We start from the raw sequence: 27,181 nt of genomic DNA, 5'->3' as shown, positions 1-27,181 counted from the left end.
ATTTATATATATTTTGTCAGGCACAACTTTCCCATCAAAATAGATGTTCATCTCATCCTTCGCTTCACCTCATGAGAGGGAAATGTATCCTGGATTCTCCCCTTATTTCTCGTGGGATAAACCAATCACACACTTGAGCAGGTGGAGGAGCAGAACATGTTGAGACATGCATAAAAACACTGCAACAGCAGAGAAAGATACTCATAAAACTATACTTCATATGATTCTCTCATCCACAATCAGACTATTATACCATAAGTGAGTCTATTATATCATATTATATAATATTACATCATATTATATTATATTACTGAGACATGGCACATTTTTAAGTCTGGATGTCCTGTACAGAGTACTTTCAGGACTTTTAAGAGATATTATATTAGAGATATTAGAGGTTTGATCATGAACACACCTTCTCCTTGGTCTTTATTGACAGAATTTAATCTAATTTTCAAACAGTTTGTTGTAAATAAACATAGAAGAAAAATGTTATGGGGTTTCATTTTGGAATATTAGTTTTGTTATGAAACGGGGCATCATTTTTGTACATTTTGTATACTTCTTTTTCATTACGATTTCCCCCTAAGAACACAGTTAGATGCAATGTATATATTGTGTAGAATGGGAATACCAATTCAAGGACATTTTATAAAGTAAAATAGTATTTAAAATCATTGTTTTATGTCTTTCATAACTAACTTGAGACTTTTTTACAAAGGCTAAAAACCCCAAAACTTGATTTGTGAATGAAATAAATAGAAATAATGAAAATAAAATAATTGTTTTTGCCTATTCATACCTTTTCTCACACACACACACACACACACACACACACACACACACACACACACACACACACACACACACACATATATATATATATATTATAACCTGTCCTGGTGTCTAAGTTAAAAGAATAAAATATAAATGAAACAAGCAATAAAATATGATACATTTTATGTGCTGCTTATGCTTTCTTTTATATTAGATTATATTATGTTGTTATGTTATGTTTTGTTATGTTATGCTATGTAACGTTACGTTACGTTATGTTACGTTATATAATTGTTACAATGATAAATATAATATTAATGATAAATTATAAATGATAGAAACCTTAACCGAATGTACAGAAATGCCCTAATTCTTACAGCTGGCCTAAATTCAGGTAAGTATCTTAAGAAAACAACTCAATTAAGTATTTCAGGTAAGTGATACTTGAGTAAACTTTTCTATGACATACTGTAAGTGTCTTAAAATTATTAATAAAATAAAAAAAAATTGTTTGAACATTAAAACATGTAAATTACAATTTGGTATGACAATTAATTAATTTAACTAACCTTGACATTAAATGAGAGAGAGAGAGACAAGAATTAGTTGTTTCCGTTCCTCTTTGTTGTCTGAGGATGCGCTGCAGTCGTCATGGTAACTCTACTCTCTCAACTGTCACCCAGTTTAGAAAATGCAGCTGAACTACGCAAACTCATCATATATTTAAGTAATTAAAATAAAACGTATATATATACATACATGTAAATTGAAAGTAATGTGTAAAAATCAAAATTTAATTTGTGACCCAAACTATACGTAGGGTGGTCACATTATATTATATTAACATGCTTTTTAAGTGTTCTTAAAAGTAAAGTGTTACTGTGTCTTTAAGAAATCTCCTCCCGCCTTTTGCTCAAAGTACCGCGGTGAATGTCAACACGAGACATGTGCGTGAACACGGAAGTAAACTTATTATATTTAACACATCAAATAAAGAAGACAGTTTGGTTCTTTACGTGTTAGTTTTATAGAAATCGTTTTATAGAAGTCTTAAACGCTACAGACGCCGTCACGTGTATCAGGAATGAGCAGCAGTGTAAGTGTTTATCATTCAGTCAGTTTGTGTACTGGTTAAGATCATATATAACTTATTATTCTGTATAAAAGTTGAGTGGAGTCTTTTCCAGCACTAGTAAATGTTGTTACACACTTGAATTGAGCTGTGATTTAGTTTTAGCCACAATGGAATAAATGAGAATGATGCCTTTACAGTTATTTACCATGGTAAATATAGTTAGCTTTAAAACAGTTAGATAATGCATGCAGTTATTGTTGCTAAATGCAATATTTTGGTATTACCCACCTCTGTCATTAAATGATAAAGTTAGCTTATAAAGTCTATGAGTAAAATGGCTGTGAGTAATAATGTACACACTGAAATTAAATGTGCAATAATACGCTATAATTTAAGCATGTAAACATGTAAACACAACTCACGTACATATACACACTGTTTATGTAAATAACATTTAAACAGCAGCAATTTGCTGATATTTACAGATATTTTTTAGATATTATATATCTAGATATATAAATACATTTCATTAATTATACTATTTTAATTATAAAAAAATATATATACTTAAAAAATATAGAAGCATAATTTTTTTTATAATTATTAATAGTTAGTATATTTAGTCAATGTACACACAACTCACTTACATATACACTGTTAGAAAAAGAGGTACAATACAGGTCCATTTTTGTTCCCTAAGGTACAAACTTTGCATATGTACCCTTAAAAGTACAAAAATGTATCTTTAAGGTACAATTGTGCACCTTTAAGGTACAATTATGCACCTTCCATTGTACATTGTGAGCTTTTCGAGGTGTAAGGTACATATTTGTCCCTTACATATTTGTACCTTAATGTTTAAATATAAAATGGCAGGAATTAGTGGATGCTGAAAATGTCATCTCTCAATATAGAAACACAAGTTAACCTATACTATCAAACTCAATAATGTCAAACTAAATTAACTGTGAAGTTTTGAGATATTGGCAAAATAAATCAGAATGTTTTTTTTTTTTTTTTTTTGGGAAATGTCCCTTTGAATCATTTTTAATCATGTTAATGAGGATTATGTAATCATTTATATTCACAAACAGTATTGAAGAATTTGATTTTCAAACCATTTACCCTATTTATATTAGAATAAAACAGACAAATAATTGTTAACGCTTTAAGTTGTGTTCTATTGAAAGGATCTAGCTACAGGCTAACCAGAGTTTGACTCGGCGGAAGCATAAATATTGCAGCGCGGAAGGATACATGAGTGAATCGACAGTGATCCAACTGTCAGTCTCTGTCAGTGTCGATCAAAGGTGGGAGGATGGCCCTTCGACATTTATCAACGGAAGATTTAATCACGGAGTTATTTACTTTGGGGATAGAGGTCACTGAAGAGGAGAAAAGTAAATTCAAAGGTAAAGTATTTGAATTTTTAATCAGTGTTTGTGGTGTTAATTCAAAGTTGGAAGTTAACTTTTACTGTTAATGTTAGTGCTAGCCAAGTTCATACTCTGTCAACATTAGCTAGCTAGACTCACGTTGACGATTGCCATTATTAACGTTAACTAGTTAACGTTAGTTAAAATATTATTATATAATAATAGCATAAATAAATATTATTATTATAAGTAGCAGTACTATCTTGGCTACAGTTCACCATCGAGCTAACGTTAACTTCTCGGCGGCAAAAACGCTTCTCATCCAACTCTGCAGCCGAAAAGTTAACGTTAACGTGAAATATTAAAATATTTCAGAACAAAAGACTAATGGGCGGCAAAAACGTTTTTTCCACATCATTATAGCTTAGCTGTAAAACTACTGCGTCAGAGTTGGATGAGAAGCGTTTTTGCCGCCGAAAAATCTTTTGTTCTGACTTATGTGAGCTAGCTGGACTGCGTCAGAGGAGAACATAAAAAAAAAAAAAAAAAACTTTTTGCCGCCCAACAGTCTCTTTTTCTGGAATATTTTAAAGCTAAAGCAAAGCCATTTGGGCGGAATGTGACTATCGATAGCCAGTGACTGTTTGAAAGTATGATTTAGTCTTTAAATATGCGGTTTATTTATAAAGACAGCGTCTATTTAAAAAATGTGTTTCGCCGATCTCGGAAACATGAGCTCCACATGATCAGCGGGAGCTCCATCATCATGTATCCGCCAAGAGCAGCCTCAGCTCGGATAGACCTTCTGACATTTGCCGCTGGCTCTGATGTCTCTAGTGGTTCAAGATAAAATGTAATTCGTTTGGGGTAAAGCGAAACGTTTCTTATCTTTGTCCTTTATTCAATTAATCTATTAATATGTATATATATATATATATATATATATATATATATATATATATATATATATATATATATATATATATATATATATTAGGGGTGTAACGATACGCGTATTCGTATTGAACCGTTCGGTACGAGGCTTTCGGTTCGGTACGCGGTACGCATTATGTACCGAACGGTTCGTTGGACTAATTAATTATATTTGGAAAATAAAGAAAAAAATTTGAAATATAATGATATGCGTTCAACAAGGTAGCCCAATAACCCAAACAACGTAACAGGCAACGCCCCTGACACCCCCGAACAAGAAAAAAAAAACACCAGCTTATATGTTTATGTTAGGCTACTCAGGTCAGGCGTTCGCTCACTCAGTACGCGCTGAAGGCTCGTTGCAAAATGCGTTTAACAGACCACAAATAGAAGATCCTCCAATAACCAACAGGTCTGGTGTTTGGGTGCACTTTACCAATCGATCGGGGCATCCAAACAAGCACGGTAATCAAAATGGACTAGTACTGTACTGTATCGGAATTTCCTGAGCAGTACGATTCAATTAACAGGCCTGCACGTTATAGAAGAACTGTTATAAATAGAACGTATGCACGGGCAGTTTTGAAAACTCCACCTACTTTGCTCTTGGCATAGTGCAGCGCAAATCGCGTTGTATCTGAAGGGCAACGCTGAGCCCAGGATCCAGCGCCGCGCGTATCGCGTCCTGTGTGAAAGACCCTTTAGTCATTTTGCAACGAGCCTTCAGCGTGTGCTGAGTGAGCGAGCGCCTATAGTGGAAAACGCATGTTTTAAGAACATTCTTAATGTAATTTAGCCCCGTTACTATATTCCTTCACGAGCCCATTTCAGCCAGACCGTAATTCCTGCTTTGTTCCAAAAAACATAAGCCCTATAGAGAACCAATTGAGTAAAAACACACTCAATATAAAGAGTTATAGAGTTCCATATGAAAAGTTACATCTTTGTATTTGTTCATAACTACTACAACAATATAACATTTTCAATTTTTTTTAATAAGGAGCTGTTTTTGTTTTATACAGTATGCTGCTAAGAAAACACCATAGAAGATGGGTAAAGAATAGATCATTGTTCAATGTAAAAAAAAACAAAAAACATACTTTGTTGCCAATTTGTTCTTTTTGCTGTATCTAAAACGTACCGAACCGAACCGTGACATCAGTGAATCGTACCGAACCGAACCGTGAATTTTGTGAACCGTTACACCCCTAATATATATATATATATCGTTAGGTCCTTTTTATTCCTGAAATATGAACTTTTGTCATGAAGCTCTGGTTGACTGCTCACTGACAGCATCAGTTGTTTCTCCATGTTGAATGAGTGACTCCTAGCAGGCTCCTGATTGGTTAACGCGGCGCGAATTGACGCCCAAGTTCAAATTTTTCAACTCGGGCGGCAGACGCGAATTCGCCTCAAACGCTTAAATGCACAAAAAGCACCATTCGCGCTTAACGCGCATATCGAACTTTTAGACTCGAACTTTTTCCCCATTGACTTACACTAACGTTACAGTCTGCCTTTTTAAATTGTTGTATGTTGTTACCAAAGTGGTGGTTAACATTGCTGTTTTTCTTTTCTCTTTTGTCTAGATAATGATGTTGATGGAGAAGCAGTGGACAATGGATTGACTGAGAGGATGATTTCATGCCTCTTTGAGGGGTCGTTTAAGAAGCAAGCCAAATTCAACCGATTTGTTCAGCAGTGGAAAGAAAATGTGACACTAACCCTCGAGCCTGTCCCGGTACATTCAGAGAAGGCTACAGCAGATACATACTGTGTCGATGATAAACTGTTTGTTAGTATGGGGCATTTATGTTAAGCTGTGTTGGGAGGGCTGTAGAGGGTTGTGTTTTTTAATCCAGAACACATCAAGTGTCATTTAGTTTATCCGTTATGTTACTCTCTTTACTTTGGTGTGGTGTGCTAAAGTGTTTTGCTTGGTCTTTGATAAAAAACTCATGTTTTTCTGTACTATATTGCTGTTCTTATTAGTGATGTTCATGAAATTGAAAGAAGGAAAATATAAATGGTTCCATTGTATTTATTCTCTGATATCGCTGTTCATTTTGTTTTTGGAGTGGCAGTAAGTTGTCAGTTTGTCAGTGAAATGCTTCTTAAAAAAATAATTAATTATTTTTTATGTTTTTATATCAGACATGACATCCTGAACATTGTTACATTTTATTTTTGGTTGTAACATTGTATGGTTGTGAGATGAATTATTATTGAATCTGTGAATTAAACTGTTTTCCATTTAAGGACTAAAATAAATGTCTTAAAATGCAGTTAGTTGTTGTTTGCCTTCATTTTCTTTCACTCCTTAGGGAATAAAAAGGAACTTTTTTGCCACCTAAAGGTACAAAATGGCTTTGTCACTGGGGTGGTACCTTAATGGGACAAAATTGTACCTTTTTCCAGAGGTACTTTATTGTACCTTTGTCTAAGGTACATTATTGATCCTCAAAGGTACAGTATTGGCCCTTAGAAGGTACAAAAAAGTAAGGTACAAATTTGCTCCTCTGACTCAAGGTACAATAATGTACCTTTGAGGGTACCACCCCAGTGACAAGCTTTTGTTCCTTAAAGGTACCGTTTTGTACTTTTTTTTCTGAGAGTGTACATATACACACTGTTTATGTAGATGGAATGTAGATAAAACAGATAAAATGTAAATAAAAAAATATTGAATTAATTATTTATATATATATATATATATATATATAATATGTATATATGTGTGTGTAATTATTATTTAATATTTATTTTAATAATTAATTATAATTTATACTATAATTTATGTTCCCCTAACCCTATATATATATAAAAGGTAACTATGCATTGATGAAACCTGTTTATTTATAATTTTTCAGTAGTGGTGATGCTCAGGTGCTGATCTTGAGTTTTTTTCTCTGTGCAGTTCATTGTTATGATTTTATTGATTCTGAGTCTTTCCAATTAACACCTTTCTTTCTCTCCGACTGATGTTTTGTCTCTCTAGTGCAGGGGCTTGTCTGAACATGGCTGGCCAGTCTAGAGATGTGACCCCACCGCGGTGATGGAAAGATGGAGACAGAGGTGCCAGATTCATCGCTCCTTCATTCTTCTCACTATATGTTTGTAGGAGGGGCTGAAGAAAAGAAAAAAAAGAATAGATGGAGAGAGAAGAGGATGAACAGGCAGAGGAGAAAGTGTGGCTGGCCACAAATCTTGGAGAAAGAGAAGAAGGAGGAGATATCGATGGTTTTCAAGCTGAAAGAGGAGCGATGATGGAGACAGAAGTGTTACCAGGCTTCTTTGGGAACTCACAGTTGGAAGAAAGTCCACCTTTAGGATTCTCTCTTTCCTCTGACCATACGGATAACTGGGCTCCGTCCATCTTTTCGTCCTCTTCTTCCTCTCTGCTCTGTCTCTCTCCTCCTCTTCCTCCGTCTGTGGAGCTGGATGGGGTGCTGGCAGAGGGCCGGCTGGTTCTGGACGTGTATCGGAGCGGTGGAGGGGTTCTCCCTGTGTTCTGGGAGTGTGCTCAGGAGCGGATGAGAGGCCTGCAGTACCTCAGACTGGGATCCGAGGATGAGGGGGCGCTAGAGAGAGCACTGAGTGTCCTGCCCCGACTCACACACCTGCGCTCTCTGACTATCAGAGGTACACACACACACACACACACCTATCTATCTATCTATCTATCTATCTATCTATCTATCTATCTATCTATCTATCTATCTATCTATCTATCTGTCTGTCTGTCTGTCCATCCATCCATCATCCATCCATCCACCATCTATCCATCCATTCTCCAACCATCCATCCATCTATCTATCTATATATCTATCCATCCATCCATCCATCCTTCCATCCATCCATCATCTATCTATCATCCGTCCATCCCCCATCATCCGTCCATGCATCATCCGTCCATCCATTCATTCATTCATCCATGCATCATCCATCCATCCATCATCTATCTATCTGTCTATCATCCATCCATCCATCATCTATCTATCTGTCTATCATCCATCCATCCATCCATCCATCCATCTATCTATCTATCTATCTATCTATCTATCTATCATCCATCCATCCATCCATCCATCCTTCCATCCATCATCTATCCATCATTTGCCCATCCATTCATCCATCCATGCATTATCCATCCATCCATCATCTATCTATCTGTCTATCATCCATCCATTCATCATCTATCTATCTATCTATCTATCTATCTATCTATCTATCATCTACCCATCATCCATCCATCCATCTTCTGTCCATCATCCATCCATCCCCCTATCATCCGTCCATGCATCATCCGTCCATCCATTCATTCATTCATCCATGCATCATCCATCCATCCATCCATCCATCATCTATCTATCTGTCTATCATCCATCCATCCATCCATCCATCTATCTATCTATCTATCTATCTATCTATCTATCTATCTATCTATCTATCATCCATCCGTCCATCATCTATCCATCATTTGCCCATCCATCCATCCATCCATCCATCCATCCATCCATCATCTATCTATCTGTCTATCATCCATCCATTCATCCATCCATCCATCCATCCATCCATCCATCATCTATCTATCTGTCTATCATCCATCCATTCATCATCCATCCATCCATAATCTATCTATCTGTCTATCATCCATCCATCCATCATCTATCTATCTGTCTATCATCCATCCATCCATCCATCATCTATCTATCTATCTGTCTATCATCCATCCATTCATCTATCCATCCACCATCCATCCATCGTCTGTCCATCATCCGTCCCTCCCTCCATCCATCCTTCCATCCATCATCTACCCATCATCCATCCATCCATCCATCATCTACCCATCATCCATCCATCCATCTTCTGTCCATCATCCGTCCATGCATCCATCCATCCATCGTCTGTCCATCATCCGTCCATCCATCCATCCTTCCATCCATCATCTACCCATCATCCATCCATCCATCCATCGTCTGTCCATCATCCGTCCATCCATCCATCCATCCTTCCTTCCATCTATCCTTCCATCCATCATCTACCCATCATCCATCCATCCTTCCATCCATCTGTCTATCATCCATCCATTCATCCATCCATCCATCCTTCTTTGTGTGTTTTTTTTATGTTTATGTTCTGTCTAACGTGTTTCATGTGTTTATATTCTCTCTCTGTACACGTCTCTGTCTGAAGGACATCGTTTCTATGACCCTCAGGGTGACCCTCTCCCCGGCCTCCTCTCCTCTCTCCCTGACTCTGTCTGCTCTCTGTCTCTCCTCGTTCACCTGGATCTCTCCTTCAACCGTCTCTCCTCTCTTCCTCCCTGTCTCCTGTCTCTCTCTCGTCTCTCGGAGCTGCTGCTGTGTCATAATCGTCTGCTGGGTCTCCCGGAGGGTCTGGGAGCGCTGGTGTCCCTGCGGCGGGTCAGTGTGCTGGGGAACAGGCTGGTGGATCTGCCCCGGGGTCTGGGCCTCCTCTGCAGGCTGGAGGAGCTGGACGTGTCCTTCAACCAGCTGGAGAGACTTCCAGATGAACTCGGCCAACTACAAGACTTACAAAAACTGGAGCTGTCAAACAACAGGCTCAGAGCGCTGCCGGAGACTCTGGGTGAAGAACACACACACACAAATGTTTTATGAGGACTTTCCATATATGTAATATATTTTATAGTGGACAGACTGTATTTTACCCCTAAACAATGCCCTGCATTTTGACAGTTTCCACAAAAAAAAAAAAAAAAAAAAAATCTAAATGTTAGGCTTTACTACTGTCTGTCTCGTTAAATGAGGACATGAGATAGGCTTTAATTGTTTTAAATAATACAAGAAAAACAAAATAATACAGACTAATAATTTGTTTACCTAGTTGTTTTATGCCATGTTAACATCTAAGGCTTTTTTTAAGAGAAGAATGGTACAAATGCTCTTAAAAAAATAGGTAAATAAACATTTGATAATCATTTTAATAGTATTTAATATTTAATCGCATCTAAGGATATTTGCATGTCGAGTATGGTAAAAAAAAACCTTTAGAAAACATATTTGATTAATAATTAATTTTATATTTATAGGTAGATAAGGGATAAACAGATATGATAAATAGAATTTATATACAAATAGATACATTCAAGGTTTTTAGGTACTTAGAATAAAACAAAATTAATTAAACAAAATATATTAAAGTTGTTTATTTTATGTAAAGTATAAAAAAAAATTTTTTTTAATGAGAATGTTCCTAGATGTCTGCAAAGCGAGGTTTTGGCAGATTTAGTTAGACAATTTTATCCCCAAACTATAGCAAAATAAACACAAGACGCAAATCTGTCCTGGAAAGCCTTAAATAATGCCATCTTTGAGTCAAAGACTAGTTTTATACTTTGCAAACTACAGTAGAAACAAGTATTTCCAAATGAGATTTCAGCTTTTGGAAGGAAAGTCTTCTGTGAGTTTAACTGTCTGGTGTCTACTCTCTCTGTCAGGGTCTCTCCGCTCTTTGAGGCAGCTAGTAATCCAGAGTAATGATCTGAGGACTGTTCCTGAATGTTTGCGCTCCCTCCCGCTGCTCGACAAACTCGACATGAGGAACAACCCGCTGGGACGACCGCTGACACCCCCACCGATCGCCCACATCACCCCAGGTGCTGCTGCTTTACTCTAGTTTACATTGCATTATTAGAATGACTTTTCCATCAAACAAATACAAGACTTTTAATGCATAATGATGGATGAAATCTGAGCAAGCTAAGCCTGTTTTATCCCAATGACGGTGTTTGTGCTTTATAGTTCTGGAAGAATCAGAGATCCCAGAGTTGCACCTCGGATTTGGTCAAAACAGGTGAAGTGAGCCCTACATTATAATTTTTGGGGGCGGTTTTAATGTTCTTGAAAGATGTTTTAAAAACACTAATATTGTGAAATATTATTACATTTTAAAATAACTGTTTTCTATTTTAATATATTTTAAAATATAATTTATTTTTGTGATGTGCAGCTGTATTTTCAGCATCATTACTCCAGTCTTCAGTGTCACATGATCTTCAGAAATCATGATAATATGCTGATTTGCTGCTCAAGAAATATTTATTATTATTATCATCAAACTGTTGTGCATGTTCATATTTTTTTTGGAAACCATTGTTTTTTTTTCTGGATTTTTTTATTTATTTTTTCAATTTGAATGCATCTTTGCGCAAGAAAAATATTATTTAAAAAAACGAACTTACTACTATTACTAAAAAAATTGTATGCAGAATTAATAAAAAAATATATATTTTTTAATTATAATGCAGTTAACATCTCTAATGCTAGTTCCAAATGTAAAGGTGCGTCCCAAATCACATACTTATGCACTATTTTATGACGTTTTTTAGTATAAATAGTGCAAGTAGTGCATTCACAAGTGCATTCATAAGTGTGGAATTTTAGACACTTGCATGCATTCCACTGTCGCAGCTTTAATTACGTAACGAAGGGGGAGTGGCTATCAGACTCCAATTATGACTGAGAAAGTACATAGTCTATGTCTTTGAGTACATAGTGCATAAGTACAGTGTATGAGTGCATAGTGTATGAGTTTCAGTTTCAGTTTATTTGTCAGGGACAATGTACAAAATACATGAATCTTACGAAGAGATGAGTGCATAGTGTATGAGTGCGTAGTGTATGAGTGCGTAGTGTATGAGTATGTAGTGCATGAGTGCATAGTGTATAGTGCGTCATTTGGGACGCAGATTAACTCTTCTCTGCCCATCAGTTTTCAAGTATCATCTGCTGGTTGTCACGTGTTCCTTCCTGGAGGGGCGGAGCTCTTGTTTCCACGGAGATGCGTAAACACAGTCACACAGCTCCAGTGGGCAGAGAGGAGACCAGACAGAAAGTGGGTGTGGCTAGAGGAGCACGACGTCCTTTTGAGTCGACAGCTGGAGCTCCGCCCACACGGAGCCACATTTGAGGAGGTTGTTGTTATCGTTTTTCCTAATAATAAATTTAATGATTATAATTAAATATATGAATATTAATAAAGTACATTTTTTTAAGTGGGGCAAAAGTAGCTTATAGAGTGAAAGAAGAATTTTTATAATGTACAAATAATAAAATAAATATATATTTTAAATAAAAGATACAATAATATTTCTCTGTGTCACTGTTTTTTAGCCAGTAGAGGTGTGTATTCCATATCACAAAACACGGAAAGGTGATGTCGCGGTTCGCAGGTTTGATGGTCAGTCTTGGTCAACACTACCAACCCTGACCAGAAGGGGAAGTGAGAAACACAGCTGCAGGCCTGGAGGACGCCCAGCACGGGTGAGCCAATCAGATCCCTCTCAGTCCAAACCCTGTAAACCATCCTGAGGGCATTAATGCACACACATATATATGTATTATCATCTGTGTTTGCAGTTGGCCTGCTGCAGTGTGTCTCAGTTCTCCTGGTTTGTGGCCGTCTCTCGTCCGTTCCTGGACAGTTGCGCTGTGTCTCCAGAGGGGGCGCTGCTTGTGTCTCAATTCGACCCGGGGATCAAAATTACTTTCCCTCCAGAGTGCACAGCAGAGACACGTACAGTCACAATGCAGGTCTGTGCATATATAAACTAAACAGTTTGTGTCATTAAAACATGATCATCGTGCTGTTTTAAATTTTTCCATGCAGTGTGATTATTATTTTTACACTGTGGCCAAAAAAGCAATGAGACGGCAAAGGTTATGAATTAAATAAAATAAAGGTTATAATTTATTTTGTAAGGTATTTAGTAAATGCATCTTCAAAATGTTAAAATGTACAGTTGGTCTATGAATCTTTCTTATCGCAGTACCACGGATATACTATTATAATATTAATATTAATACTTTGAATTAGATTTTATTTTAATATTTTCTGTTTTCATTTGTATTTTTTAGTAAAGTAAATTTTATTTTAATGGAAGTAAATTTGTTTTTGCCATTTTTATTATTTTATGTTTTTTTTTAATAGTTTTTATTCAATTTTAGTTCATGTTAGTACTTCAAACTAAATAAAATTAAGAAATGTCACTTAGCTGAAATAAAATATGCTTATATAATATTATTTATAATATTTTAGCTTTAATTAATGCTTATTTTATTTCCCTATATTTATACATTTTTATTAATATTTTATTTTATCTTAATTAATTAATTTTATTTTGTCCTCAGGTCCTGCAGGTGGTTCTGTCTGAGGTACAGGACCTGACTGGAGACCCTCATGCGAGTGCCAGTCCACTGCTGTGCCTCTCTCAAACTCCCAGCATGCATTTCCTTCAGCCAATCACAGTGCAGATTCCTCTTCCTCCTGGAGTGACTGGTATTGCATCGCATTAACTCTTCACTTCTTCCTAGGAAACGGTTTTATTGTTAAACCAAGCTGATCTTAAACTTGTTAGATAACTTGTCACATAAAACTAACTTTTTCTCTATTTTAGAATAAATGCCACATACTTTGATTTTATGTAATGCAGGGATTCTTTTTTTTTTGTCAGATCTTAGATAAACACATTTATTTAAATTACCCTAAGATTTTAAGTTTTTTTTCAATCATTTTACAGCACATTTGCATGCTTTCTGATGTTGGTTAATGGTCACATGAAGTCAAAGTTAATAGATAAAATATTTAATATTTTTATTTTGAATATGTAGCTGTGCTTAAACCTCTTTTTAAATGTAAAAGTGTCTCAGTTCACACTATATTCACACTACGGATTTAAGAATTAAACTAAATGACAATAATAATAACAATAATGACGATGATAGTAATAATAATTATTATGATTCAACTCTAAATATAAAAATAAAGTCAAGTACCATATATATTACTGTTAATTACAATTTTGAAGGAATGTGTTTGTATTTATATATATATATATATATATATATATATATATGTGTGTATATGTATAACAATATTGTAATTATACATTACAAAAATACAAAATACTTTTATAATACTCTTCATTTTAAAATTTTAAATACCTCAAGCTTTTACCATTTTAAATCCTCAAACTTTTATTTTGAAAAAAAAACTATTGCATATCGCACTTTATGCATATACTTTATACTGGCATTTTTTTTTAAACCAAACACTTTTTTAAAGTAGTATGGGAAACTACTTTTTATATATAATTTTGAAACCGGTTTGTGTGTAAAAATGCCAATCTTGTCACATGACCTCACTACATCACATGTTTAATTCAGCACATGGTGTGCAATTTAAAAAAATGCAGTTGATAACGTTTGTCATAATTTATTCTCTGAAAACAGAAGCTCAAGTCATGGGATACAGTATTACCTGGTGTGAAAATGTGCACAGTTCACTTACTGCAAATCTAGAAGGATTGGTATGGTATAGTATGAGTAGTAATATGAGTGTACCTCCGATTCCTGTCTGTGTGTGTTCAGGACACATGGTGGACATGTCCCGTTTGCACCTGATGCACGGCGACCCCACGACCCACACCTGGACTGACATCACCGCTCAAGTGTCGCTTTACGTCACGCACATCTACGCCGTCTTCTCCATCACACACTTCTCATGGTGAGCGTCTGTAAACACACACACAAGCGTGAACCCATCAGTCTGTTATATGTGTGTGTGTGTGTGTGTTCAGGTACTGGTTGTGGTACACCACTCACAGGTGTGTTAGTGGTATCGTCAGGAAGATGTATCATCGTTTGAAACAGTTTCGGATTCGATTCCTGGCGCTACAGAAAAAAAACGACCCAGAGCAGGTTCTGCTGCAGTGTTTGCCATCAGACAAGGTGAGTGTGAGTGTGTGTGTGTTGATGTAACATTCATATTCCAGGTGGAAGTCAACCTATGCACTTATTCACTGGTATAAGCTCTGTATATTGACGGAGGACTTCTTCCCGTCTGTATTTTTAGGCGGAGAGCAGGTTGGCGTCTCTGTCGGAGCAGTATGAAGGTCCTCAGCCGTCGGAGTTGTGCGTCCTGCTGGAGGGAGAGCAGTTTTTTGCTGGTTTCGAGAGAGGCATTGATATCAGCGCAGGTGGACACACACACAAAGCATAAAACAGACTGCTATAAATCACAGTAATAGCTGGAGTGTGTTTGGTGGAATGTGTTTCTCTCAGACCGTCCGGACTGTAAAGATGGCAGACTCTCCTTCACCTTTTACTCTCACCTGAAGAACATTAAAGAGGTGCACGTGTGCCCGACCCAGCCACGGCAGGGCACCGTGAGAGGACAGGTGAGACGGGACACGGGGTCACAGCTGTTGAATCAGCCCAGAAGTGATGTAATAACATGTGCGTCCTTCTAGGTGTCATTTTACCGCGGTGAAGTGCCCGGCGATCTTCCAGAGGAAGTGGCGAGGAAGAGAAAAGGTCATGACGACCAGTGGATGGCGACGCTTCCTCTCCGGATTCCTGTGAGAAAATCATTCCTCTGTCACCACAATGCTGTATTGTTTATTATAAGATATCGCTCGTAAGACTTGAGTCTGAAATGTAATGCTCAGAAAAAATATTTATTTAAAAATATATTTACTAAGTATTATAGGATGCAATGCCTAGTGCAAATGTATGCTTAAATATTTACATTAATATTATATTTAAAATTATATTTAATAATATATTAAGAATTATATAAATACATCTATAAATCTATTTGTAGTTTCATATATTATTATTATTATATTACTATATAAAATGGAGTGACGTGTATATATTTTTGTGTGTTTCAGTATATACACAGTACAGACCAAAAGTTTGGAAACATTACTATTTTAAATGTTTTTGAAAGAGGTTTCTTCTGCTCGTCAAGCCTACATTTATTTGATCAAAAATACAGAAAAAACAGTAATATTGTGAAATATTATTACAATTTAAAATAATAGTTTTCTATTTCAGGGTCCCCGCGGGTCCTTAAAAAGTCTTGAAATGTCTTAAATACAATTTTCGATTTTTAAGGTCTGAAAATGTCTTGAATCCTGGAATTTTCCATATGAATGTCTTAAATTTCATGTGGGGTCTTAAATTTCATGTCCGACTCGTCATTTTTATTTATTTTTTCAACCGCAATTTGACCAGCACAACATTTGGGGGCAGCACTACGTGGGTGCAACCTGCATCATACCATATGTCACATACGAGTAAGAGATTGATGAACGCGTAGCGCTGATGGTTCGCCACCACGGCATTTTGCGAAATCGCAAGCATGGGCAAAGACGATAAAGCTGTGGACAAGACCATGATTGTCAGGTCTCGCTATCTTGGTTCTCAGTTTTTGAGCACCTCAATGGCAGAAGACTTGCTGGAGCACTTTAAGGTAAGACTCTAAAAGTAACATTTAAAATGATTTGAATATGTTAAAATGTGTTTTTGTTTCCTAATGAATATTTGGGACAAAAATATCGATGCGTCCCAATTCTTGGATTGATTTAATTTGTTTTTCGAATGCGTTGCAAATTTATTATGAGCTTAGTTTTTGCAGAACTCGTGCGTTCTGCTGAGTCTGAGAATGTAATTGATATATTGCTTTTATGACGCAAGATTAATGTAAACGCCCCACTGCAAACACCCTTGTACTTCGCTTCAACCTTTTCGAACTTTATTAATTATTATTTTATAGTAGGTTCAAGTGGTGTGTGTAAGGCATCTAAAGCACGCAGTGGCATCTGCTGTTAAAAACTAAACTAAGAATCGATTCGAGAGAGAATCGCAATGCATTCAGAAAAATTGGAATCGATCCAGAATAATTTCTCGATTCAAAATGCATCGATATATTGTCCCATCCAATCAGTTAAAAAAATGTTGTGGGTGGGTGACATCTAGGCATAGGACTACTGCATTATGGATGGAAGGCAGTGCTGTAAATAACTTTATTGTATAAAGCATTCAATATGCATTATGCTTCTTGCATATTTTTTTATGTGAAAAGTAAAATTTAATTGAATTAAATAATGTAGCCCAGTTCATAATTAGACTCCAAATATCTGTTTTGTGCTTCTCAATTTGAGGTTAACAACATTGACACTGAACCCTATCACATAGGCCCAATTCGTGAGCATTCACTATTATGGCTTAACTTGTTTCTCAAACATTTTTTTCTTTCAAATCAAGGACCACTTAGCCAATAAAAAAAAAGAAAAAAAAAACTTGACATATTTGGCTTAATGAGCATCCCTAATGCATGTACAAATGCAGGCCATTTTAGTCTTCTGAAACCATGGCTAACTTCACCTGCTAATAATGTGCATGATTAGAAAACAAGTCATGAGAAGTGAATTGGAAATGTTCAACGGCGTCACAGTCCATGTCAGTCATTTTGGTTGATGACTTTTGCTCACAGACCTCTTTGGTAATCTGGCATACGTCCAGTGGTCCCCAGACCACAGTTTGAGAATCACTACTTTAGACAAACCATCTAATCTGAGTGAACATGAATGAAAATGTTATCATTCTTGAGGTGGACTTTGTTTTGATTTTATTTTTTTATAATTTCAGGAGGGCACCAAGGAACTTAATTTAAGGAACATGCTTTCTGTGTCAATGGATGGACCCACAGTAAATTGGAAAGTCATGGATCTCCTACAACTGGAACATGCAATAAATTTCTGATCCTGATCTTTCCTACAATTGTCTGTCATTCATTAGGTCTATGCATAGATTATTGAATGTGCTTGCATTTATCTGTGTCTGAAATGACATAGAAAACACTAATCAGACCCTGAACAACATTTTCTTGGGGGAGAACCCCCAAACCCAGCTCAAGGCTATTAGGCAGCAACATTTAACCATAATTTAGATCAAGTATGATGAAATGGGCTTTTGTAATGTCCTGGGGCTGTCTTCCATGTCTTTTTCAAACTGCTATGAGGGGCCAGAATTTAGAAATTACCTGAAGTACCTTAAAGGCTGATAGTTTAAACATAGTCAACCATGTCAGGGTTGTAAGGTCAATCAGCACTTGGTATAAAAGTTTTTGTGACCCTTTGACCTGTCTTGAGCGTGGCTGTGGTGAGTTGTGCCACACTAATGCTTCGCCACATCAATCTGTGTTGTCGGACTGAACATTTTCCTGTATTTTTGTTTAGATAAAGTCTTAAATTTTCCCTTTAGAGGACTTAAAAAGGTCTTAAAAGTCATTAAATTTGCTGTTAAAAAATGTGAAGATACCCTGTATTTGAATATACTTTAAAAAAATAATTTATTCCTGTGATGCACAGCTGAATTTTCAGCATCATTACTCCAGCCTTCAGTGTCACATGTGACTTCAGTCGATCACACGATCATTTAGAAATCATTCTAATATTCTGATTTATTATGAGTGTTGGAAACAGTTCTGCTGTCTGATATATTTGATCAATAAAAGGTTAAAAAGAACTGCATTTATTAAAAAAAAAATATATATATAATATATTTTCTTAACTATCACTTTTTATAAATTTAACACATCCTTGCTGAATAAAAGTATTGATTTTATTTAAAAAGAAGAAAGAAAAAAAAATTACTGACCCCAAATTACTGACCAGTAGTGTATATTATTATTATTACAAAATATTAATATTTTAAAAACATAGCTTCTTTTTTACTTTTTATTCATCAAAGTATCCTAAAAAAGTATCACGTTCTGAAAAAATATTAAGCATAAGAACTGTTTCATCTTTGATAATGAATCATTATATTAGAATGATTTCTAAAGGATCGTGTGATAATGATCCTAAAAATTCAGCTTTGCATCACAGAAATAAATGATCATTTAAAGTATAATACATTTAAAAACAATTATTTTAAGTTGTAATAATATATCACAATATTACATTTTTTTCTGTATTTTTGATCAAATAAATGCAGCCTTGATGAGCAGAAGAAACTTCTTTCAAAAATATTAAAAATAGTAATGTTTCCAAACTTTTAGTCTGTACTGCGTGTGTGTGTATATATATATATATATATATATATATATATATATATATATATATATATATATATATATATATATATATATATATATACACAAAATATTGTGTGCATGTGTCATTATTTATAATTAAATGATATTTTATATGCAATAATTCATATTATGCGATAATATAAATGCATATTTAAAAATATTATAAAAGTATTACAAAGTATATTTGTATTATTATATACGCATATACTCTATTAAGTATTCATTCAGTATATGTAAGTATTCATAGATAATATTTCCAATAAAAATGCACAAATTAAAGTGCTTATTAGCAGCCTGCTAATGTTTCAGTATTGTCAGGTTTCACGTGTGCAAATTGTGTCTGTTATAACTGACTATACTACTTCAAATCTGCTACTTAATAGGTTAGGATGCTGCCTATGTAGACACTAGTGTTCAGAACACAGCCCATGCACAATATTTCAACTCGAAATCACATATTTATTTAAGTTTGTGCAGCATTTCAGTCTATAATGTAACCTGTGCCGGATGAATAAGTATTGTTGTATCTTATGCACACACAGAATGCAGACTGTGATGGGAGCATCTCCGGCGAGCTGAACCTGGGCGACCCAGAGAGCGGCTACCTGACAGAGACCAACCTGCTGTCCATCTCCTTACGCATCAACCAAGAGTGGCAGAACATCGGCATCAACCTGGGCATCAGCTACGAGCAGCTGGAACGCATCCGAAACCAGCACAGGTGGGCATCAGGTCACAGCCAGCAGATGGCGCTGTTAATCAGGACTGAGAGCCCTACAGCACATTCAGTCTACTTTAACCACAGGACTGATTTAGTACAGATTATACAGCAATTCACAATTCATGTGGCATGCAATGATGTGGCAGATTAGACATAAACTGCATTACACATTTTTTTCCACCAGAATAGGTTGTTACAGTATTCACATTTATCGCATCTCGTAACATTCCCTATTTCTGAATACTGACTCATTGAATGTTAGGATTTATTTTCAAGCCAGATCAGTGTGACCTCAAGAGCTTTTAATAACAGAAACAAACATCTTAAAGGGACAGTTCACATTCAGTTGCTGCTCCTCACTGACTTGCACAGTATTATTTTCTATATACTATGGAACTCAAATGGGGACCAGCAACTATCCATTTAAGATCAGATTTTACATCACAGATGATATAAAATGGCTTCTAATTTTTGGGAAATGCTTATATAGAGAGAGAGGCAGTGTGTCAGTGAGTGATGAGGGAAGAAATGAAGACAGCAGTGGTTTTATGAGGGGAATCTGAGTGTTTTGTGTTGATGGCTCAGCCGTCTGGGACACTGCAGGAGACGGTACACACTCACACACATCATGCACGCTCAGTTTGTCAAGCCCTCCACGTCCTGTTCTGGAGTCTGTTCGTCTGAAACCCCAGTGTCTCTTAGTTCAAGTTACACTTCAATAAATGTGTTCTATTAAGGAGCAATATAGCTGAATAAATTATGAAGAACTAAAAAAGTCCTAAAATGTTGCAATTATATAAAATACAAAGCATGTCAGTCAAAAAATGCATGTATTTATTTCAAGGACATTTCTGATAATTTTTAATTTCAAAGCATATTTATGCCATTTTTTAAAATTATTTTACATTAATAATGTTATGCCTTACTAATTTATTTATTTAATACATTTTATCCCCAATTCTCATTCTTTCAGATTATTTATTTTAGTAGTTTTGAGATACTATTATTGTTATAATATTTGAAATTAGGTGTTTTTATTATATTTAATACTTTTTCATTTTAACTAACATTTTAATAATTTTGTTGTGTTTGTTTATATATATAGATATATATATATATACACACACAAACATACATACACTTGTGTACTATATGTTTAATACATTTATTAAATGTTTTAGTTATTTGATTTGACTACATCAAAATGAGAAATATTTCTGAAAATTAGTTACAAAAAAAATTAGTTACAACTATCTGAAAATTAGTTGAAGATTTGTATTAAATTAAATTTTAGTTTCTATTATTGTTTATTTTATTTCAAGTAATGAAATGTTTATTTTTTTATGATTTTAGTTTTATTTAACGATAATGACCCTTATAAGAATCCTTTTTTTTGTTATGAAAATTTGTTAGACTCATGTTTAATTAAATTATTTATTTATTGCAACATTGCATTAGATATTTAGTAATTTTGTTATCCAACTACTATTGATTTAATTATTTTTTCTTTTGTTCAGTATATTTCTATAAAATACTTTAATTATGACAAAAATGTACAGTAACGGGAGACAGACCAGTTTAGTAACAGTAATAGTGGCATTAGTAGTAATAGTAAAAAAAGAAATAAACTGGCATCTCCTTGCGTTTGTTTTGTCAGGGATAACTTTGGGACCCAGGTGATGGCGATGCTCTTTCATTGGGCGAGAGGGCAGCAGGGGGCGGGGCCAGGGGCGGTCGAACGGCTGATGAAAGCACTGGAGGACAGTGGAAGGCGGGACTTGGCAGAGGAAGTAAAGGACATAGTGACTCTAGGGAAGAGAAAGTATGAAGAATCGCTGAAGAGAGTCGGACTGGAGACACCAGTGAACTCTGCAGACCCTCAGTCCAGCTGACACACACTCACACACACCATTGAGATGACAACATCATGACATATAAACTCCTACCAGCAGCACTGCAGACCAATCCAGTGACACACATGGACATACAGCACAGAGTCTCATCTCTCTGGGTCTCAGAGCAGCAGTCTGTCTGATGTCTTCATTACATGCCTCTCAAACTCACAGCAGATGTGTTTTATTTGTAGTGAGACACAATGCTGCACATTTATACTGAGCCAAATGAGCCATGAGTATTTGTTACGTGTTTTTTAGTGTTTTAACCAAGAAAAAATCTAAATGTTTTGTATATTTAATGTAAATGGTGAACACAAGCAGCCTCTCAAAAGGATCGTATTACATATTTTTGGTGTGTGTGTGTGTGTGTGTATATATAAAGATAGATAGATAATATTTAATAATATATAACTTAATTATATTTAATTATTGAATGAAATTATTGATAAAAGGGCTTATAAAACAATACAGGTGTACTTAAAAAAATTATAATAATAAAGCAGTGCAATTGTGCAATTTAATAATAAAAATAAAACCGTGTTCTCCATAAGAAAGTTTTACAGCTCATATAGTTTAAAATATATATACGCGCACACACACACACTCCCATGTATAATTTTCATGGTCGTGAGAATGCTGTGTCTCTGTATGTAAGAGAGAAGTTGGGAGTAAAAGGTGCTTATTTGTCATGAAATTATGAAAGAAATAATGCAATGCAAATACAACAATAAATACAATGCAAAAATCCCAAGGGACATAAAAATAGTCTAAATCTTATATTTGTACAAAATGAAAATCTAATTTGTTTTGAAGTGCAATATGATCAGGACACGGTTTTTGACGGGTCCCGTGACGTCATCCCCGCACAGCATTATGGACATCTGAACAATCCAAATCGTAGACATATAATTACCTAGATGGTTCCCTGTCTTATTATGTAAATTAAGCAATAAAAAAAATTAAAATAAAATAAAAAAAGAAAAAATACCTAGACGCCTCATTGGCCGCTCGACCGTACGTCAACATCGCCGCCATATTGGAACGGGCAACTCTCATAACTCTCACATCAGGACAGAAGAAAACATACCAGACTCATCGACAGATTGGACATCTACAAACCGTCACACGATAATAAAAACAGATCTCGGGGTGTTATCTTTCACAGGTAAGACTCAGCTGTTCCTTCTCGATGTTTTTGGTCATTTTTAACATTATGTTGACAGCCAGTGTCAGACTATTAATAATAAATAGCTAGCGGTATCGCTAACGTAGTTAGCAGTGAAAGCTGAGACTTCATAAGAATTTAAAGTTTTTAATGAATTTTTATTACGTTTTAACTTATATTGCCGTTTATATAATAAACTAAATGGTGTTATGAGCACAATATACAGAGTGAGCCATTTGACTGTCTAGATTAATGATGGAGCTAAATCTTCTCTCTTTAATTTCACCACCGTTACTTATTTACAAAGATGAAGTGGTAACACTTCAGAATACTAGTCATTTAGTTAATGTTAGTTAATTCATTAACGAACATGAACAAACAATGAACAATACATTTATTACTGTATTTATTCGTCTTTGTTCACGTTAGTTAATGAAAATACAGTTTTAAATTGTTAGCACAACTTTTGATTAAAATAATGCATTAGTAAATGTTGAAATTAACATCAACTAAGATTAATAAATGCTGTAGAAGGATTGTTCTCCCTTAGATCATTTTAACTAAAGTACTTGACTAATATTAACTAATGGACCGTTTTTCAAAAGTGTTACCGATTAAGTTGATCATCACTTGATTATAAGGATTTCATTGCTTTTCATAAAACTGTGAACTTATTCTATGTATTCTTTTTTCTTGCCTTTTAGTCATTTGCAAACAGGACAAGGACAGCCTTAAGGAAAGCTGAGGAAAGCTGTTCTCAGAGACAAGACTATACCTCCCTAGACTAGTGTTGTGTTTGTACTAAACCCAGAGCAGCCCTGAATGAATCGACAGAATGACCAGCTCATATTCTAAAGCCATTAATCGTTTGAAAGCATTAATTTATTTGATACCAGAAAACAAGACAGAAATACTAAGGAAGAAAATCTCTGCATTTAATCATTTAATCGTTTGTTTCTGATTCATTCAGACATTTCTAATAATGTTGATACAAATGCTAATACTGCACTGATGTTTATAATAAAAAATGGCATAATCATTCATAAAAAAAACTTTTAAACCCAGCAAAGAAATAATGGATGTTGCATTAAGTAATTTATTTTCTCATTACATACAGTCATATACATACATATACATACATATATGAACATCATGAAACCAAGACATTTGCAGGAGATGCATAATTACCTCAGATATGAATTTTTATTATCTACTCAAGATATTTATTTTTTTTATTTTTATTGGTTAATTCTTAAAACGGGGGGAAAAAATCTGCCAAAGGTGAAAACTATTGTTTTTCTTAGCCGCTGACAGATATTTGTTCTTGTTTTAAACATGAACTCATTTATATTTCAGTAAATGTTTCTCGATTTAAGGATGTTCAGATATTTTGATCTGGAAAACAAGAGGAAGAGCATCATTCTCTGCGGTGAAGAAGAACACCATGACCTTCATCAAATTAAAATCTCTCGTGTTTGTGTCCGAGTCGAACGGTGACAGGTAAAAGAAAAGAGTAAAAAAATAAACCCTGGACAAAGTTGAAATGCTCAAATTATTCAAACTGACATAAACATAAAGGCTAAAAAAATTAATAAACTAATTCCTAAAACCATGATGAGGCTAAAAGCTATGCCATGTGTCACTCTTGAGTAAGTGCTGTAACAGTTTATAAAGACCTTGATGTTGTTTGGACGCCAGAACCGTGTGTGTGTGTGTGTGTGTGTGTGTGTGTGTGTGTCCACCTGGATGTTCCCGTGTTTGGCTCCTGGGATGATCTGAATCCTCTCAAAGTCCCTCCCCAGGATGATGATGTCACAGTCAGAGTAGTACGCCTGTCCCACGAGTCCCGGACAAAACAACACACACAGTCTGACACTGATAATCACAGAGAGTTCTACATATCATCTGAATCTAATGTTTTGCTACATTTTTGTTTATATTTTTAAATCGAGGAATCAGAGTTTTAAATGTTTTCATTTACGGTTAATAATCTCTGCTGCTGCTGTTACACTCACAGTCACGAACAGCTTGAATCATTTGCACTTATTGAGTCAAATATTTTGACAAAATGATTTAGCATTTTTATTTTATATTATTTCTTAACATATCAGACAATATCTGCCTTCATTTTGCATGTATCTTGTTTATTCTCGCTTATAAACTTTTTGTTGCTATTTTTGTTGTGTTGTTTTTTTTATCCTCATTTGGACGTCTGCTAAATGAATAAATGTAAATGTAAACTTATCAAATTATGGCTTCGTTTCCTTAAATGAATATCGAAATATTCAACTCAACTAAACACTTGTATGATGCAGTATTAGAATTAGAATTTAATTTGGGGTCCTGAAATACCCTGAACACTGCAAAGCGGTTAAGATGACCATTGCTACAAAAAAAATAAAATAAATAATAATACTAATAATTTGAAACTCATCCTATTTTGTTTTAATTTTCCCTTACTAAATTATACAGTTACTGATGCTATGGACTGTGGGAATACTAACAGTCTATTAACAAAAATCTGTCTCTAAACCTCTTTTCTCTTTATTAAAAGTTGATCTAGACAAGTATACGATAGAATAAAATTTTTTGCAAATCCGCTGGAAAGGCCTGATCTCAAATGATTCGCGAAATGCGATTCGGAGTCGCGATCTGGATCAAATGATTCGCGAAACGCTCGGAGTCCCGATCTGAATCAAATGTTTTGCAAACTCCGAAACCCAGATCAAATGATTCGCGAAACGCGCTTCGGAGTCGCGATCTGAATCAAATGTTTTGTGCACTCGCTCCGAAGCCCCGATCAAATGATTCACGAAACGCGCTTGTCCCAGTCTGAATCAAATGTTTTGCAAACTCGCTCCGAAGCCCCGATCTCAAATGATTCGCGAAACGCGATTCGGAGTCCCGATCTGAATCAAATGTTTTGTGAACTCGCTCCGAAGCCCCGATCTCAAATGATTCGCGAAACGCGCTTCGGAGTCGCGATCTGAATCAAATGTTTTGTGCACTCGCTCCGAAGCCCCGATCAAATGATTCACGAAACGCGCTTGTCCCAGTCTGAATCAAATGTTTTGCAAACTCGCTCCGAAGCCCCGATCTCAAATGATTCGCGAAACGCGATTCGGAGTCCCGATCTGAATCAAATGTTTTGTGAACTCGCTCCGAAGCCCCGATCTCAAATGATTCGCGAAACGCGCTTCGGAGTCGCGATCTGAATCAAATGTTTTGTGCACTCGCTCCGAAGCCCGATCAAATGATTCACGAAACGCGCTTGTCCCAGTCTGAATCAAATGTTTTGCAAACTCGCTCCGAAGCCCCGATCTCAAATGATTCGCGAAACGCGCTTCGGAGTCGCGATCTGAATCAAATGTTTTGTGCACCTGCTCCGAAGCCCCGATCAAATGATTCACGAAACGCGCTTGTCCCAGTCTGAATCAAATGTTTTGCAAACTCGCTCCGAAGCCCCGATCTCAAATGATTCACGAAACGCGATTCGGAGTCCCGGAGTTCCAGGTTTGCGTGGAAAAGTAGCGGAGATGTTAAATCACGCGTCAAAACGGGATGTTTGTGGTGCAGAGCATTAAAGGTCGAGATGGTGACTTATATTAAAAACAATAACTTATATTAAAAGCTTTTCAACAACTATAGACATTAATCAAGCTAGTAACGCTTTTATGAATTATGGTCTATACAAACACAGAGTAAAACAGAAAGTAATTTTAAACATTATTTAGATTGAGGCAGACCAGCACACACTGAATATTGTATAATCTAAATATTGGAAATAGGAAAAGTTGCTGCTTAAGTTTTTATAATAAAAATTTGCATATATTCCAGAATGTTATGAAGAGTGATCAGATGAATTGCATAGTCCTTCTTTGCCATGAAAATTAACTTAAACCCAAAAAAACCTTTCCACTGCATTTCATTGCTGTCATTAAAGGACCTACTGAGATCATTTCAGTAATTGTCTTGTTAACACAGGTGAGAATGTTGACGAGTACACGGCTGGAGATCATTATGTCTGACTGATTGGGTTAGAATGGCAGACTTGACATGTTAAAAGGAGGGTGATGCTTGAAATCATTGAGAGCATGCCCAGTCGAATTGCAGAGGTCCTGAAAAAGAAGGTTCAACACTGCAAATACTGACTCTTTGGATAAATGTCACGTAATTATCGATAAAAGCCTTTGAAACGTATGAAGTGCTTGTAATTAAATTTCAGTACATCACAGAAACAACTGAAACAAAGATCTAAAAGCAGTTTGGCAGCAAACTTTTTGAAAACGAATATTTATGTAATTCTCA

General features: G+C 35.5%; 1 protein-coding gene across 1 annotated transcript; it reads left to right on the top strand.

Moving 5' to 3' along the window:
• Positions 1-1,708: 1,708 nt before the first annotated feature.
• On the top strand, positions 1,709-22,642 carry LOC113066528 (p53-induced death domain-containing protein 1-like). The gene is made up of 16 exons (XM_026238408.1): positions 1,709-1,873; positions 7,163-7,806; positions 9,361-9,774; positions 10,646-10,804; positions 10,950-11,001; positions 11,920-12,121; positions 12,321-12,470; positions 12,567-12,740; positions 13,338-13,485; positions 14,577-14,712; positions 14,786-14,936; positions 15,061-15,184; positions 15,270-15,385; positions 15,458-15,565; positions 19,635-19,813; positions 21,471-22,642. Exons 2-16 carry the CDS (start codon positions 7,317-7,319, stop codon positions 21,703-21,705), a joined length of 2,838 nt encoding a protein of 945 aa, XP_026094193.1. The 5' UTR covers positions 1,709-1,873; positions 7,163-7,316; the 3' UTR covers positions 21,706-22,642.
• The last annotated feature ends 4,539 nt before the right edge of the window (positions 22,643-27,181 follow it).

This window comes from Carassius auratus, chromosome 50 (assembly GCF_003368295.1).
Source record: "Carassius auratus strain Wakin chromosome 50, ASM336829v1, whole genome shotgun sequence".
NCBI classification, from domain to species: Eukaryota; Metazoa; Chordata; class Actinopteri; order Cypriniformes; family Cyprinidae; genus Carassius; species Carassius auratus.
Note: the sequence above shows the minus strand (reverse complement) of the source record. Positions and strands in the feature narration are given on the sequence as shown.